Consider the following 16,830-nt stretch of genomic DNA (forward strand, 5'->3'; position numbering starts at 1 on the left):
CCCTGTCTATTATTCTTTTTTCCTGTTTTAAAGAGAACATGACTAAATCTTTTTGTATTTCAAAAGAAATATTTTTCTTAGTGGACACATTATGAAATTCACTGCAGTACTCTCATGCACCTGTAAAACAACATGCCCCTTGAAGAAAGACAAATGGCAAGAGGGTTAAAAGCACTACCAGGAGCACAGGCAGGAATGAGAAGCCAGCCCCCTGAGGCATGTGCCACATACTGTGCCTCTCAAGAGAAAGATTGTCTGTCAGGAGCTATAGAAAGAAAATGCTGGGCTTCGTTCATGGAGCCAGGGACGACTGGCTGCAGCACAACAGGAAAATCAGACAGCGGAATACGTGGAGTCCCTTGAATATCAATCAGCAATTTTTTTTTCACCTCGTATAGAAGTGGCAAAGGTGTTCTCTCTACCAGGTAGTCTTTCTATCCGTCACATCTCACGAAATCTCAGTCTCCAGGAAGGAAAGAGGTGCTAGCTCCTCTAATGCCCTTCAGGGAACACTACCATCATCATTCCTGAGCTAGGCCATTCATTTATTTTTCAAACACAAGATGTGGCATTTTGTCTCTAAAATGCCGTTGAAAAAAAATAGCATAAAACTACTTCAATCTACAGAAAGAAACAAAACTATGTTGAACCTGCTAGGAATTACCCCGCTGGAGACACAGCGAAAACAAACAGGATTCACAGCATGTTGAAAGGACTCCAGTGACAGGTTTCAAGCCCACCATGTGGGTCATCATTCTCAGAGTCACCTTGCAAGGATCAAGCAATCACATGGAAGCGACTGTTCCACTGTAGCATTCATTCAAAGGAATTTGCTGCTGAAAGTTTCCTACAAGAAGAAGTACTTTTGATTCCAAAATTGCTCCACTAAGGGAAATCTTAGAAGTCTTAATTTTCACTCTGGATTTTTTCCTGGACGACATTCAACCAGAAACAAAATCTATTTAAAGTACATGCACAGTACATATTATGCATAGATGTTAAGGGATGGGAGTAGGTTATAAAACATGGAACCCATGGTATTTTATAAAACAAATCACTGCTGAAAGAGTTTAGGGAAAACTTAACACTGTAATTAAGGCTATGAGGTCATAACCCAGACTCCCAACTGGACAAATGGTGAGGCCAACAAGACATTAGTTTGTCCTGAAGCAAAAGCTGACTGAGAGGAAGTAAAAGAGCCCAACATAACCCTATGACTAGTTTCTTCAAAGCTATTGCTAAAACAATTATCAGGAAAAAGCCTCAAACTTTATCAAATCAATCATAAGAACACTAGAACTACGAGAATGATAGCAGACTGTGTGCTGTATTTTGGGGTTTTTTTTCATGAAAATGCTAATTTCTATTAACAGAAGACACACTGAGTAATGAGGTACCCCTACAACAATGTGATCTGTTTCCAGAAACTGCTGTTTCTGCGTAGCATTCAGCACAGATGTTTGAAGTCTTCTATAGACCCACACTCAAGGTAAAATACCAAAGGAAACAGCACATCATCTTCAGCTTGTTGCTTCACAGTATTGGCCAAGAACAATAAAGATGTTTTGGTTACTCCGTGTGTGTAAAATATTCAACATGTAAGCACAGAGTTAAAAAAGAAAGCAAACAACAACAACCTTCTGAAGAATATACATCAAGCTTTGTTCCTTCTCCAGTGCAAAGGAATGGACACCTCCCAGCGACTTCAGTGGGAGCTAGGCCACAGCCTGAAAGTCTCCACATAAACTTCCATCAATGAGAAGTTGCATATTGGCATAAGGTATTTCTATTTTATCCTCTGCTTTTTCCTTGCTGACAAACTCCACAATTGCAGCACATAACATCTGAAAATGAAGCTTACAATACAAAAACAACTTTCTGAGGCTTCCAACTGTATTAATAGTCAAAACTGAAAACCAAGATAATTAACATCTATAAACAATTATGGTTTGGCTTATTATAGAATGTGTTAAACTGAGAGGTTTATAATAACAGAAATCTACCATAAAACTTTACAAATAATGGCAAAATATCATTGGTTCAATGGACCAAGTTAATTCCATTCTTAGAAACAACTGTACTACTGTTTTAAATATTGCCTTTATGGTTTACAGAGCAAAGCACAGCTAAGCTCCAGCAGAGAGACAAACGACTGTGAAAATCAGAAACAAATAGACAGAATGTTGTTACAACTGTACAGCTCCCATTTTGCACGATCATTTTCACATTTCTCACACTCAGACAGCTTTCACGGCCCTCAGTTTGTAAAAAGCTTTATTCAGTGTTTGTATTTCAACAACATTATCTCTAAATAAACTCATCTAATGAAAACATCCAAGTATTTAAATCTAAATGTAAAATGACTAAAACTCAAAATATTCACCTGACTCCATCTAGGTGAAATCAAAAGTGCTTTTGAACTCTTGGATCTAGTAATGCCCCCTAGCTACAGCCCAGTCTTGCATGAGAACATGGGCAAAGAACAGCCTAGTATATTGGATTCAACAAGGAGAAAACCTAGGAGCTCAGGTCAGGAGACAACCAGGACTACTGAGTGCAGCGTGACAACACCAAAGCTAGAAGCACTCTTGGCATTTCGGCACCATTTGGGTTTCCAACATAGCCTCCCTCTGTCTCTTATTATCTTAATACCTCAAACAAACCCCAAATAACAGTGCTGTGTCTTCCACACAAACACAAAGGGTGTAATTAACACAGATCAAACCTGCAAAAAAACCCCAACGAACTCAGTAAAGAGTCTGGAAGAAATTCAAGCCAATCACGAACAGAAATAATTTGTAAAGGTCTCAGTCGTCTATCAGGCTGCCTCCAGTCCCTACATCTTACAATTAAATTGGTTTAAAGTCAAAAGACTTGATCACAGAGAGGTTGGCCTTTCTTACCTTTTGCCACATTTTGATGAAGAAGAGTTCCCCAGAAAAATTGAAGAAAACATTGGTATCATAGGCATCATCCCCAACATTAGAGATGGAAATGTTAAGTGAGATGTTCCTCACCGCTCCAAGGGCCAGGTAGGCAGTTCTGTCATCAACACTGCAGGCAGAAACAATTTATCAGTTTAACTGGACAACTTTCACACTCCAGTCCTTCTTTACTCCTGCTATGCAAATGTTGCATCTTAACTACTTAAAAGCTTAGCAGTCAGTAATTAATGTGTGCTGAACGGCCAATGCAGTGTGTGGGGGCCATACTGGGAATGAGCAGCTCTTGGTTCCAACACTGCCTTTTGCAACTGTAAGGATCCTCATATGCAACTACTTCATGTGACATGTGGTTAATATGGTTTTATCGAGAACAAAATAGTTGAAGGCAGTAAAGTGATATGACAGGGGAAATACAACAAATGCAAGATACTATGCTCACATTCAAATACAGAGTATTTAATTTTGCTTTTCAATAATTCAAAGTTATTCTAACATTCTAGTAACTTTCTGAAGCTCTTGAGTTATGCTATGGATAGAAAAAAGAGAAAAGAGGGTCAAATAAAATCCATAAACAGGTGTAAGTGGGAAAACGTATGAAAATTATAATCACCATACAGTAAATATGACAAATCGTTCTATGAGCGTTTATGATAAACCTAACACAATGGACTCATCTTCTGTAAGTGGAATAAAAAGGCAATGGCTGAATTTAAAAAATAGCTATACATCATGAATTAATGCACTATTGTAATAAAGCATCACAGATTATGAACACATAAACACAGATATGCAAACATAGAGGTAAATACAAATATTCATACACACACATTTATTATTCGATATTTGGCATACATTTAATAATACTGCTCTCTCCAGAAGACAAGCTAACAGGGAAGAATGAAGGCTAAAGATGTATCACAGGAAAATATAATATCAATGCACAGACCTACAGGTCTGGGAACTAGAAGTGCAGTAAAAGATAGTCTGAAACGTACCAGGTATAAATGTAAAGATAAGCATTGTGTTTGGCAAAGAGTTTCTAGACATGAGTTTCTGAACACATGTAATGAAGCAGCTGCACACTCTGGTGAGCAGGAAATTCACAGTAAGATGGTCAAAAAAAAAAGCCAATGGCTCTGGTTTATGTGTGTAACTTTTCCATGTAACACAGGCAATATTTATAGCATATATTATATATGCATTATATATATTTCTTTCCTGTACTTACTTCATTTATGATGAGCTTCATTTATTAAGCCCAAAATTACGGCATACAGTTCAACAGCAGCTTTTTATGAGGTAGACATAAGTTTCCGGAATGTGCACGCTTTCTCACACAATCAACTGCAGACACCAACCAATCCTACCAATAATTGGACACTTTGCTTTCCAAACATTATAGTTTATCCTAGTAATCAACTACCTGTGCAAAGAAACATCTGCAAAAGTGTATGCAGCACAGTATTGACTGCAAAACTAGTTTGGGAGTTCAAAATAATTCAAGTTGATGCTCCTTATATACCAAACTAATGGCATAAATATATGAGAGTACTTGGAAGCATTTAACCTTTTGGCCCCAACTTCAACAGTCACTTTTGAAAAGCAGACAAATTATAAAGATATTAAACAACCTTCTGGCATTTTCTAATAATCAAAAGTGTGTATCTGGAGGCAAAGAAATAAAACAATCATTTATTACTGTGAATTAGTTCTCATTTACTTTCTAATCTCACTTCTTGCAATCACTTCAAAACTTAATCAGTATCTTATCAAACCCATTAGCAAAATTTGAAAGTATTGCTTCAGTAAGCAAAGGAACATTACAAGATATTTACCTTATGCAGGATTGATACTAAATGTAATGCACGCTACAGAGTCATCTCTGAACTGGTACTAGCAGTGCTTTGAGACTTCACATGAAGTCAAGACAACTGAAAATACCCTCCTTCCTACTGAATACTAAAAAATGCTCATAATGAAATTCTATTTAAAAAGAAATCTACAAAAAATATCAAGATAAATACCACTGGCTCGTGTCACTCCTTTCCAAAGCTACCACTCATCTGTTAAAATTGCATTATATCAAAGTGATCATAGAATCATAGAATAACCAGGTTGGAAGAGACCCATCGGATCATCGAGTCCAACCATTCCTATCAAACACTAAACCATGCCCCTCAGCACCTCGTCCATCCGTGCCTTAAACACCTCCAGGGAAGGTGACTCAACCACCTCTCTGGGCAGCCTGTTCCAGTGCCCAATGACCCTTTCTGTGAAAAATTTTTTCCTAATGTCCAGCCTAAACCTCCCCTGGCGGAGCTTGAGGCCATTCCCTCTTGTCCTGTCCCCTGTCACTTGGGAGAAGAGGCCAGCTCCCTCCTCTCAGGTAGTTGTAGAGAGCAATAAGGTCTCCCCTCAGCAGACAAAGAAAACCCACTTTTTAAGAGCACACTGTAGTTGATCCTACACAAAATTCACACACTAATAAACTCTGAAAAACCTCACTGATTTCAGGTCGGCAAAGAAGTTCAGGTCTCTTCCTCCGAAAGGTTATACAAGATTAGGCTCTAAGTCCCATTTTAAGAGAGCAGTTTTCCGAGTCATTAAATCTGAACATCTGGAACTAATCAAGTTTGCTTGCAGTGAGAAGAGGATTAGGAATCTCCCCACTTACAGAGGAGCTCCCAGGCCCTGTTTGCTGCTTGAAAGCATAACATCATGGGATGTGAACTGCGTGCTGCAGCGCTGGAGTACCTCTGCTGCCAGTCCACTGCCACCTTCCTCCAGTGCCTGCTGTACATCAAGCAGCCCAACTGTCAAATCAAAATATGTCAACTAAATAACTGTTGTGATCTGCTGGAAACAAGAAAAAAAAACAAAGCTACCCCTTCATCTCAACAAGGTATGTCAAACAACATAAGAAATGTAATCAAGGTATGGCCTTCATTTTGTTTTGTTGGACCAGAACTATAAAGCTGCCAACATCCTCACCATGGCCCTCATAACCTTGCTAACATTAAGGATGCGACACTAAAAATAAAAACAGACACCAAAAGAGGGAAAAATATAGAGAAAAGAAAGAAAACAAGGGGGAAAACCATCAAGTTGTGATCGTTTATTTGGACAGAATATCACCACTTCACTATATCGGGTACTACAAACTGAGTCATCTGGGTAGACTGTAGACATGTATACACTACATACGGGCCACCACATTTGTGCACACATACATACATACGCATGAAGGATGTGAGGCTATCAATGTTTTCAAGGGAAGGGAAAGAAGTTTGACATTCAGAAGTACTAAATAGCTGCATCTCTCATTCCCTTGACTCAGACTTGCGGGTAATAAGCAATACTTAAAATCACGTTCCAAATTTCTGCTAAAATTTTGAATTCACTGGCCATGGTATTACATATCAAATGTAACAGAAACAGTTGATTTTTTCCTCTTAAGTGATTAAGAAAAGGAAACTAAATTCCAGGATAAGACAAGTATCATTTTTTGCGTGCTTTAAGGTTCTTTGTTAATGACTGCGCTTTGTTATTCCACTATGGTCAGTGAGGGAAGAAAAACCAGCTGGGAAAGACTGAAAAGATCTGCAATTTTCATTTCCCTCCCCCCACCCAAGATGCTGGGTTTTTTTATTAATGTGGGTCAGGGGAGACATAATCTGCATTCCAAAAGGTACACAGGGACATATTTCTCTATCTCCTGCACTAACATATTAAAACAAAAAAAATGAAAAAGCATTTAGCACTTCCTCTCAGGGTGTGTAGATCCTACATAGGCAAGGAATGAAGGAATGTGATGGGGTTGCACTCACCCTGTTTGTCTGGGTCACTGACTTTCCCTTTTATATTAGAAGCCTTCCTTTTGTTACTGAAAATTGGCACCTATACGGATGAATCACTGCTATTGATCGATGAACAGTGGAAATTACAACTGGGGTCAGTTAGACGGCATGTGGGTAAAAATGCTTCAAACTAAAGTCCAATCTCTCCCCCATCTTCATCAGATGAAATTAAATAGGTTTCCCACTTTTTTCTTTTAAATCAGTAAAAGATACAAGTAAACAACATCAGTCCTGCAACAGATCCAAATAGACTTCTACCTTCACCAACCACCATCACAGCTGGTCTCCATAGGTACTATGCCACCCAAATATGAGGGAAATACAAGGCTATACGGAACATGAGGAAAAACTTTGTTATTTTGAGAGTGACAAAGCACTGGAACAAGCTGCCCAGAGAGGCTATGGAACCTCCTTCTCTGGAGATTTTCAAAACCTACCTGGACATGCTTCTGTGCAACCTGTTCCAGGTCAAACTGCTTTAACAGGGAGGTTGGACTAGATAGTCTCCAGAAGTCCCTTCCAAATCCTATCATTCTGTGGTTCTGTGAATATGACTCTTGTCTGCAACACTCTTGTTTGGGTGGAGTTTTGTAAACACTTAACCCTTAAGGGCCAATGAAAAACTGAAATCCTCAGCTGATCTAGGAATTTATGTGATGTCTCTGTGCAAAACTGAAAGGTAACAGCCCCAGAAGCAAATCCACATCAACTAAAATTTTTTTAAAAACTCCACAGGGAGAAAAGTTATTGAATTTTACAACACTTGGTTATACTGTCCTGCCATCGAATGTGCGTTCAAGGTCAATTCTCTCTGCAAAGTTCATAGCCAATCTAGACTAAAGACTCGGACAAACACTTAAGATACTAGGACTTATTCTACATTAGCTGAGCTGCTGTCCTCCCACTCTCATACTGAAGCCTATGCTGGCAGAAGCACTAAGAGACTGTGGTTGTTTACCACAGTTGATGACCACACTTTAGGCGAAATGCAGGGGATGGGGAAAACATAACAGAGAATTCAAGGAGAGGTCCTTGAGCAGAGGTCCTGTGTCAGCAAAGCACCGTTTAGGAGTAATATCATAACAATATTGCTTCCTATGAAGACTGGTAAAAATGTGCCATTTTTCCCCCCACACACAGGATGGGACCAAGTGTCCTGTACAAAAAAAATCACTTACTGCAGTGACCCCAGGGTCAAGGAGGTGGAATTGCTCATGTTGATTTTCTTCTGGAGGAGAGCTGCTATCTCTAGTGCTTCTGTTTCCACACATATCACAATTCAGGAATATGTCACAGAGAATTAAGTTAAACTTTAAGAATGAATGCATTTGAGTAGTAAACAACAAGAACACTCTAGGAAATCCTTTTTGTTCTTCATTATGGTATTGAAACAACAGAGTCATTTCTAGTTACAGCTAGTTACCACGTATTTGAAGCTTCTCTGTACGTATCCTCTCTTCCCCAAATGTAGTTTCTCCACATAAATCCTCTATAACTAAACAATAAATATAACACCCAGTCACCTATATCTTCAAACTTCTAAGTGAAAAAGACAGAGCAGGGCACAACATAGACATAAAACTACCCCTTATCTTATCACTCACTCCACAGAAATCTGGTGCCTTTTACAACTATCAGTAATTTCAATTGTACCCAGATGTTCAAACCCCTTTGTAAACAGAACTGAAGAGTCAATGGAGAAAGATCAACTCTGTTTGCACATAGTGTTTACCTTAGGGAGACACTCTTGGTTTGAATGAAGTTACCCTGGTTTATGAAACTGTCACATGAAAGCAAGATGAGGCACAACATCTACAGAAGTGCTAATCTAATCTTTCAATTCTGCAGACATATAAACCAAAACCTTTTATAACCACAAGCAGCATCCTTGAAATCAATGGAACCGTGCCCCCAGGACAAAGTTATCTCTGTAGGTGTGTGTAAAACAGCATCCTAAGGTTGGAGCACAAACAAACACTAGTTACCAGTGGCAGAGAGAAATGCAAAAGACAAATGTTACCAGGCGCGTAGCTGAAAGTTGCTTGTACCAGCCTAATGTGAAAGCAAAAAATACTACGTATTTTCCCCATCTGTTGAAATAGTTCATTGTTGACCACAGATCTGGCCCTGAAAGTTGAAGATTAATTCAGTAGCACTTCCTAACATACTGTTTCTAGGAAATAGAACATTAACGAAGTCATCATGCAGTCCATGTATTTACCACAGAAATTATGCCTTCAGAAATAGATCTCTTATTATTAGACAACTTCAATTGTTTGTTCTATTCGTGGGATGCTCGGGTGCAAAATGTAATTTAAAAACCATATTCAGCTAGGCATTGATAAGGAAGAGAAAGACCAGTGTCCTATCCAGCAATCACTTTCAGTAGTCAATAAAAAGCAGTCTATCGCAGATTAAACATTAGGAATAGTACAGGTTTGTAACTGGAGGAAATCTATTTTGCAGTAGCAGGTATTATAGATGAGGAGTAAGATATTTCTAAATGTCAAACGATAAGCAACATAAGCAACAACTCGATGATCCAGTGGGTCTCTTCCAACCTGGTCATTCTATGATTCTATATAACCAAATCAGCACATTTTCTCTATACCTCATGCAGGGCGAGCAAGACGATTGACCTGGTGACCCATGGAGAATCTCAGCCTTACCAGATTTTTTAATTGCAGGACATACTACAGAAAAAGTTCATGTAGCAGCATCACAGAAGAGTACGTGTGTAAATGTATATATACATACACACGGATGTATGCATCAGCCAAGACGTATTCTGCAAATCCAGAGCAATGGTGCATCTGCTTTTCATTGTGGTCTATATAGTATTGAGAACTTTCACCTCTGGAGGCAGCTAATGTATGACTGAGGTTAAGCTTTTGTTTTGTTAGCGTTATACTTTGTTTGCTAGAGCAAAAAACAAAACAATGTTGAAATATCTTAGGTCCATAAAATACTGATGTTAAAGAACATCTCTTTGGGGTCCAGTTTAAAAAAAAAACAAAACCAAATAGCAAAATCCTACTCCAGCAGATACAGTCAAGTCATTCTTACAAAATAAAATCAGTATTTAAGTAGTGACAAGACTGGCTTGTACACTATCCCTGACTGATCATGAGTGGCCTGTTATTGGGAACCTGTACTTCCATATGAGACGTGGACTACTGAGGTTTGTTAACACTCATCACTTAGTTCTATTACTATCTGTATGGGTTCAATCACCATATGTTCAAAAGAAACAGTACTGCCCTCTATTATCAAACCGGACTTATTTATTTATTTTGTGAGAGATTTATGAAGCTCTGAGCACAAGTAACCAGATGGAAACCAAGAAACCATTCCTTCAGCCCCATTCACCCTCAACAAGGGAAAACATTCACTTGTTCCCAAGACAATGCTCCCACTACAACTTGTGCTATGTCCTGAATAATTGCTTGCCCTGCTGGGTAGCCCTTTCAGGAAACTGCAAATCGGATCCTGGATGAGCTACAAGAAAGTTTTCCATGTGCCTCACAAATGCAGCATTGAATACACTAGCAACAGTCTATAGGTAAAAGACAAATACAAGTAAACATAAATTAGAAATCAGAACTCTGTTTCCTGGATTCACTGAAAAGACTTAATTCCAAATACATTATGGTTACAGAAAAATGCAAACTGATGTACTAATGTACAAAATGGTATCAGCATTTTCACTGCACCCTTTACAGTGCAGAGAATTACTTTTAAATAACACTAAACTACACCACCATTTATGAAATCACTTAAATCACAGTGTGAAACTTGGCATGGTTTTCTGAGAAAGCTGAAAGCAACCTACTCATATTCCTTTTTCCAAAGTATTGTCATTCTTTTCTCCCTGCAAACAACTCTTACAGTACTTTAAAAGATCTGATGCCAGGACAGCGCTGAGGTATGACCGTAACCAGTGAACAGCTCAAGACCACTTTCCTAGCACTATAAATGCTAACCCATAGCATTTGCTCATTTTTCTTCTGTTGTTTTTTTTGTAGAGCAGAAAATTAGCTCCATCTGAGCAGCTCAGCTATTTAGAGTACCCTGTCTAGGGTAAACAGAATGTCAAAAATATTTTTGAAAGAAGTGTTTGTTCAATGAAAGATAAAATAAGTGAAAACAAATTCTTCATCTGCTATGAATGAAGAGGAAGGGAAACCCAGATATTATCAGAGCATGTAATTAAGCTCCAAATGAAAGGATATTGTTTTTCCTCATCACGACTGTTTTGTTAAGATGCACTCCAGGGGCACAAAACCACAATGGGCGGGCTATGAAACGTGAAGCCTCTCTGGAAACAAATTCCTGTTGTGTGATCAGGGGAAGATAAGTGCTGAGGCATAATCCTAGTCAAATTTAGGAAACAACTTTGCTTCCCACATTAAACCACAAGTTTGCAGTTTTTCTCCATGGGTTTACAAAAGCCTATGATAACTGAAAACCTTTATTAATTTTTTAAGAACTTTTTTAAAAGCACTACTGTATTAATTAGATACACTCATAAAACTTGTGATCTTTCTGATCAAAATTTTATGTTGTCGCTCCTTCCTTCAGAAGACAATGATTTTCTGCGCTGTTCCTGCACTATGTTCTGTGTTGCTACATCTCATGCTTATGAAAAGCAAATTGGACAAAGCTGTCATTATGCATGTTTTCATCTACAGTTTCTAGATTCCTTCAACTCATGTTCTGTAATAATGTGACAAGTCAATATGAAGCTGCTGAGGTTAATTTTTCAAATACAGGTGCTAAACATCTGATGATGTGCCCTGAGAACCAGAGGGAGTAACCTCTACTGATTTTAATAGGTCTAAGAGCATATTCTCCATTTTATCAATACAGAACAATTCCAAAATAATCCATTTTGCAGTTGCATAGCTAATCACTGATGTGAAATTATAATTTCCTCATTAATACAAATAATACATTTATAAACCTCAGAGTTGCAAGCTCAATGGCTGCGGGGCCACAGAGTGGTACTACAAACTCCCCCTTGTCTTTTCAATGAGGCCTGAGATAGGTACTTTTAGATTACATCCTAAAAGACCACATCAAATCACTTACCTGCCTATCAAATTAGAGGATTAGATATGCATGTAGTTGCATATCTAAAGAGTCATGCAAAACACAACAGAGATCACAGAAACAAAGGGAGTATCAGCAGAAAATATGTCAATCCTTTAGTAAGTCACAGAAGGAATATATTAGGAAAGAAACCACAAATCTTCTGTGGAGATGAACAGAAGATGTCTGGAAAATGCTTGTTCTTCATAAATTACCATTTCATAAAAATGGAAACATTTAAAACTTGATTTCTGACAGACTGGGATTTTGCCCATTCTCTGGCTAATTCCAGTGGGACTAACAGAAGCAGAAACAGACCAAGTCACAAACCTGACCTTTCAAATGGAAAAGGGCATTTCTTAAAAATCCCATTGCACAAGAGAAATTCTGAAAGCATTGACTCTAGCTCAAAAAAACCCCACCATCTGAAAAAACTTGAAAATCTCTGCAAAATGCACCTGTCACCCCTTTGGCTTTCTATGACTCTGCCTTCCACTTTCATATTTCCAAAATAAACAACTTGCAGCTCGGAACCCCAGCCAATATGTAGGGGAAGAATATAAATTTGAGTGTAACAAATGATGGCTGTTAAGGATGCTCTAAACTAACACATAAAAGTAAGCTGCATTTTTCAAACAGCCAAACATACACTCAGAAGCACTACAGTGGGTGAGTAATTCTGTTTCTAATGAGAGATGAAGGGTAACCTCATGTCACATAAATACACGGAAGACAGACTTTCTCCTGGAGCCTTCTCAGTAACAGCAATATGTGTTACAGCATTTTCCGTTGCTACAATATTTATTACAGTAGTACTTATTACAGCATTTTCTGTCCAAGGGGTTTCATAGTCCTGTGCTTACAAACTGATTTACATACCATGCACACAACTCGCGTTGGAACACAGCAGCTACGTGACATGCTGCAACATCATCTTTATGCTTGCATTGTTTATTTTTCGTAAAGCTGTTCTATTGATTGTGACACACGGGTTGTCTGTATATTTACACAGTTACACAGGATTTCCTTCCTAGCCGCATCTCTCAGGGAAACCACCACTCCTTCTGCTCTGGTCTTTTTACACAGTTTGTTTATTATAGCTGGAAGAAAGTCTGCTTTTTCAAACACCTTCACTGCTACTCAAATGTCCTCCTCACAGTTTGCACTTGCTTCCATTACAGCCTAAACAGGGCTTGATAACTACTGCCTGCTTTGCAGAGTGAAAAAGATCTGCTCTGGATCTACAACTGCCTTAGTTCATCAGACAAGATGTGTGTTTCTGTCAAACCTGCTCTTTCAGCATTTTCAGGTTCGTAAAAGACCAGAGTGCTTTTCCCTCATAGAAACTACCAGAGGAATGGATTAGCAGATTTTAAAGGCTAGGGAGTCTTCTACAGAACACCTACTTCAGAGTTTCCCCAGCACACCTTGCGGAAACAGAAGCAGTTCAGCTTCTAAATAATTAGCTACGGAGAGGCTCAATAAAAATGTGCTATTTGCTTCAGAAACCCTGATGGAAAACATGTTTGCTATACTGAGAAAACAGAGTGAGGCACTGAAGTCAATCATGGTATGTAATAAACATATTTTTAATATGAAACAATATTTTAAAATAATAGCTAACAGAACATTTTGACTGCATTTTGCTTTTCAGTACTGGATTGCTGGAAAGGAAAACTGGTTACCTATTGGTATCCGAAAGCTGTGGCCATAAAGACAAAGCTTTTTGCAAAATATTCTATTTGAATTTCTTTTATGATTTCAGTTGTGTCAATTAAGTTACTCATAAGCAATACATAAACAGATTCTTTTAATTCTCTTCCTTCAGAAATCTCTTTGCCTCTCCCTCCTCCCATCAACACAAGGCATTTACTGCATGGATAGAGCCAGATTTTGTTGGCTTCCATGACAGCTGCAAGATTTAACATTGGAGGCTCTTTGAAGGGGAGGTGATGAGTAGTATTTCTGTTCTGTGCTGCTAAAACCTCACATGTTTATTCTTCAGGAAAAATGGATTTGAAAACAGTCATGACTGGAAAGACAAAATGCATCTCTTCTGCTCATTCAGTTTCTTCCAGCACTGCCTTCACCAAGCCCCCAGCACAGTTCATGGCTCCCTTTCCCTAGTCTTGAGTTGGCACCTGTAGTTTTAGACTAACAAAAGTCAGACTACTACAACTAAATCCACACTTACCAATCAGCAATGCTAGCACACACCACTGCAGCTGTTTCTACACATTGCCTTATAATGTCTGCCCTAAGAAGTTTAATCAGCACAGTTTGCTTTGATAGGTCCAGCCTTCAAAATTTTTGTTCCCTCTTGTGATCCATGTTCTCTCTGACAGAGGTGGCATAAGAGAGAAGGGAGGAGTCCCAAAGGCAGCTTTGCAGCCACAGCACTGGAAGAAACCTATAACTATCTTAGGTAGGTGTTTCCATGTTGGCAAAGAACTTGTTTTTGTTGAGGCAATTTTGCTAAAGAACAGATAAGGTTAGCGGAGATCTTATCTAAACAAGTCCTGAAACCCAGGATGGCATAACACAGTCCCTGCACACCTCACTCCCGTGGTAGCACAAACTGCCTAAGCAAGAACATTTTCTCAAATCTGTACAGTCCGTGATTCTTGCCTCACATGTGATCTACCACAAGCAGAAAGAGCTTGGCTTCTTTGTCCTGCAACCCCTACAAGAAATTGGGATGGGTTTGCATGCTAACTGTGCTAATGAAGGTGGATGAACCTTAAAAGACATTAATCTGTTAACTGAAAACAAACTTTTTCTTTGCAGAATAAATGCATTCTAACTCTTCTTCACTTCAGTACAGCATGTTATCCTGGTCTTCAGCCGAAGTCTCCAAGGACACCTTTCAGTATTACAGAAATACGCAAAACCACCAGAATACAGAAATTACCACCACATCTGACCCTCCCAAATCTTTGCAAAAACTTCAAGATAGTTACAAGGCCTTAAGTTTTTTTGTCATCACCCACTTTCAAACAGTCTTAATCTTCTCCAACTTCTTAGTGGAGGGTTTCAGCTTGCCTAGCAGCTTTGTTTGCATGTGCAGCAGCACCTCAACAAAACAGAACAGCGAGGCAAGTCCAATCACGTTTGATCAGAATGGCAGTGAAGCTTCTAAGCTACACATGCAGATTTGCTTGGTTTGAGCACTTCACATAAATGGCTATATGCTGAGTCGTTGCCTAGACCAAGTGTTCAAATTTCAGGCTGTCGATTTGTTATTTATCAAAGTGCAATGGTACAAATTTGAGGGCACATGAATAAGTTTTTGAAAGAGAAGGAGGATTCCAAGAAAAGCAAAATCAGAGCAGACCTGATCAGCTCTTGCCAGCGTGTGTTGGTTTTCCTATTAGTCATTTAGTATGTGGGTTTGGCATCTTCAGATCTGGGTGTGATCATTTAACTGGGTAATTCTAGTGATTCAAACGCATCCCAGGTGAACTTTAAATCAGAATAGCTTGTGCAGTTCCTCAGCTCACAAGAGTGACCTCAGCAAGCAATTCTCTTGATAATGTAATCTGAGCTAACTCCCTATGTACACATGTGATCTAATGAGCACACATTTGAAAGCATATTATACATGGTGATGGGCAAAACTATAATTTACAATGTATTGCACTCTGCCCAGCTTTTGGCTTTAATATGCTACAAATTCATTAAAAATGTGCAAGAACAGCCAGACTAAGTCAGTCCATCTAGCAGACAGTCCTGTATCCAACCATGCCTAAAAGCAAGAGGCCAGTGGAAGAACAATGCAAGCATGGAATGTTATTTTGATAATATTTTTCTGCTGGTTCCACTATTCATATTTGCCATTTCTCTGCCTTGTAAACTCGCAACAGTTTATCCAACAGTAAAACCCACAGATTAATCACACACTTTGTGAAAACACACCTTGTTTGTTCTCTCCATTGCTCTGAATAGTTTAGTACAATTAGCAAACTTTCTCACCTTGCTATTAATTTCTAGCAGATTATTTCCCTGATGGCTAATGAATATATCAAATACCACTGTCCCCAGCACAAGCACTTGTGGAGTCATCAAGAAAACTATTTGCTCCTCCTCTCTGCTAACTACCTTTTAATTAGATAGTAATGCTCAAGCACCATTCCTCTCATCTGGGCAACTTACTTTCTTTGTGAAACTTCGATGAGAAATCTTAATAAAAGTCTTTTGCAAGCTCAGGTAGATGATCTTAACTGGATCACCCTATCATTATGGCCAGCAACATCTTCAAAGAGCTGCAGGAGATCTGAGAGAGGCAGCACTTATCACTGCCTACAATAAAAACATCCTGCTTATTTCAATCCAATGTAAATGTTTGTCATTAACTGCATAATTTCCAATAATAAATCTACCAAATTTAGTCAGACTTCATTATGTAGACCAAGTATTGCCATCACCTTGCTAAGAATTAAGTCAGTTGTTAAGTGTAGGTAGTAATAAACAAGTCACCTTTTGTACACAGGCATAAACAGGAACAATGTAGAAAATATTATTCTAATAATATCTGTTCTCTTTAGAGAGAGTGTTGGTTCTTAATAACTGAAGCCTACATAGTCCCTTGGCTAAAGAAAACCCATTCTGCGCAGATTTGATGGATTTGACGACATCCTGTTTATTTCAAACAGGATTTCAGAGTATCACTGGATAAAGAAAATCTGAGAGCATTTGTTGAACATCTTGCTATACAAACGTAGAAACTGTATTTGAATATCCTAAGCTTTTTGATGGTTGTGGCTTTTAAGCTGCCAAGATAACATAAATAACAGCCGTAAAAATAAACAGTTTAATGCTTCCATTGCAACTATAGCTCCTTCTGCTGTGGTTACTATACACTGATGGACAAGTTTCTAGGACTTATCCCTTGCTTTTTATTGATTATTCCTCAACTGCAGGAAAAAATCCCTCACAGG

At 38.6% G+C, this 16,830-nt stretch overlaps 1 protein-coding gene across 1 annotated transcript in view; it reads right to left on the reverse strand.

Moving 5' to 3' along the window:
* ITGA9 (integrin subunit alpha 9) overlaps positions 1–16,830 on the reverse strand; it is a 217,543-nt gene that overhangs the window by 75,779 nt on the left and 124,934 nt on the right. Inside the window, exon 18 of the mRNA XM_069859822.1 lies at positions 2,904–3,054. Coding sequence (XP_069715923.1) covers positions 2,904–3,054 — 151 coding nt within the window. The remainder of the gene's footprint in view (positions 1–2,903; positions 3,055–16,830) is intronic.

This window comes from Phaenicophaeus curvirostris, chromosome 6, assembly GCF_032191515.1.
Source record: "Phaenicophaeus curvirostris isolate KB17595 chromosome 6, BPBGC_Pcur_1.0, whole genome shotgun sequence".
Classification (NCBI taxonomy): Eukaryota; Metazoa; Chordata; class Aves; order Cuculiformes; family Cuculidae; genus Phaenicophaeus; species Phaenicophaeus curvirostris.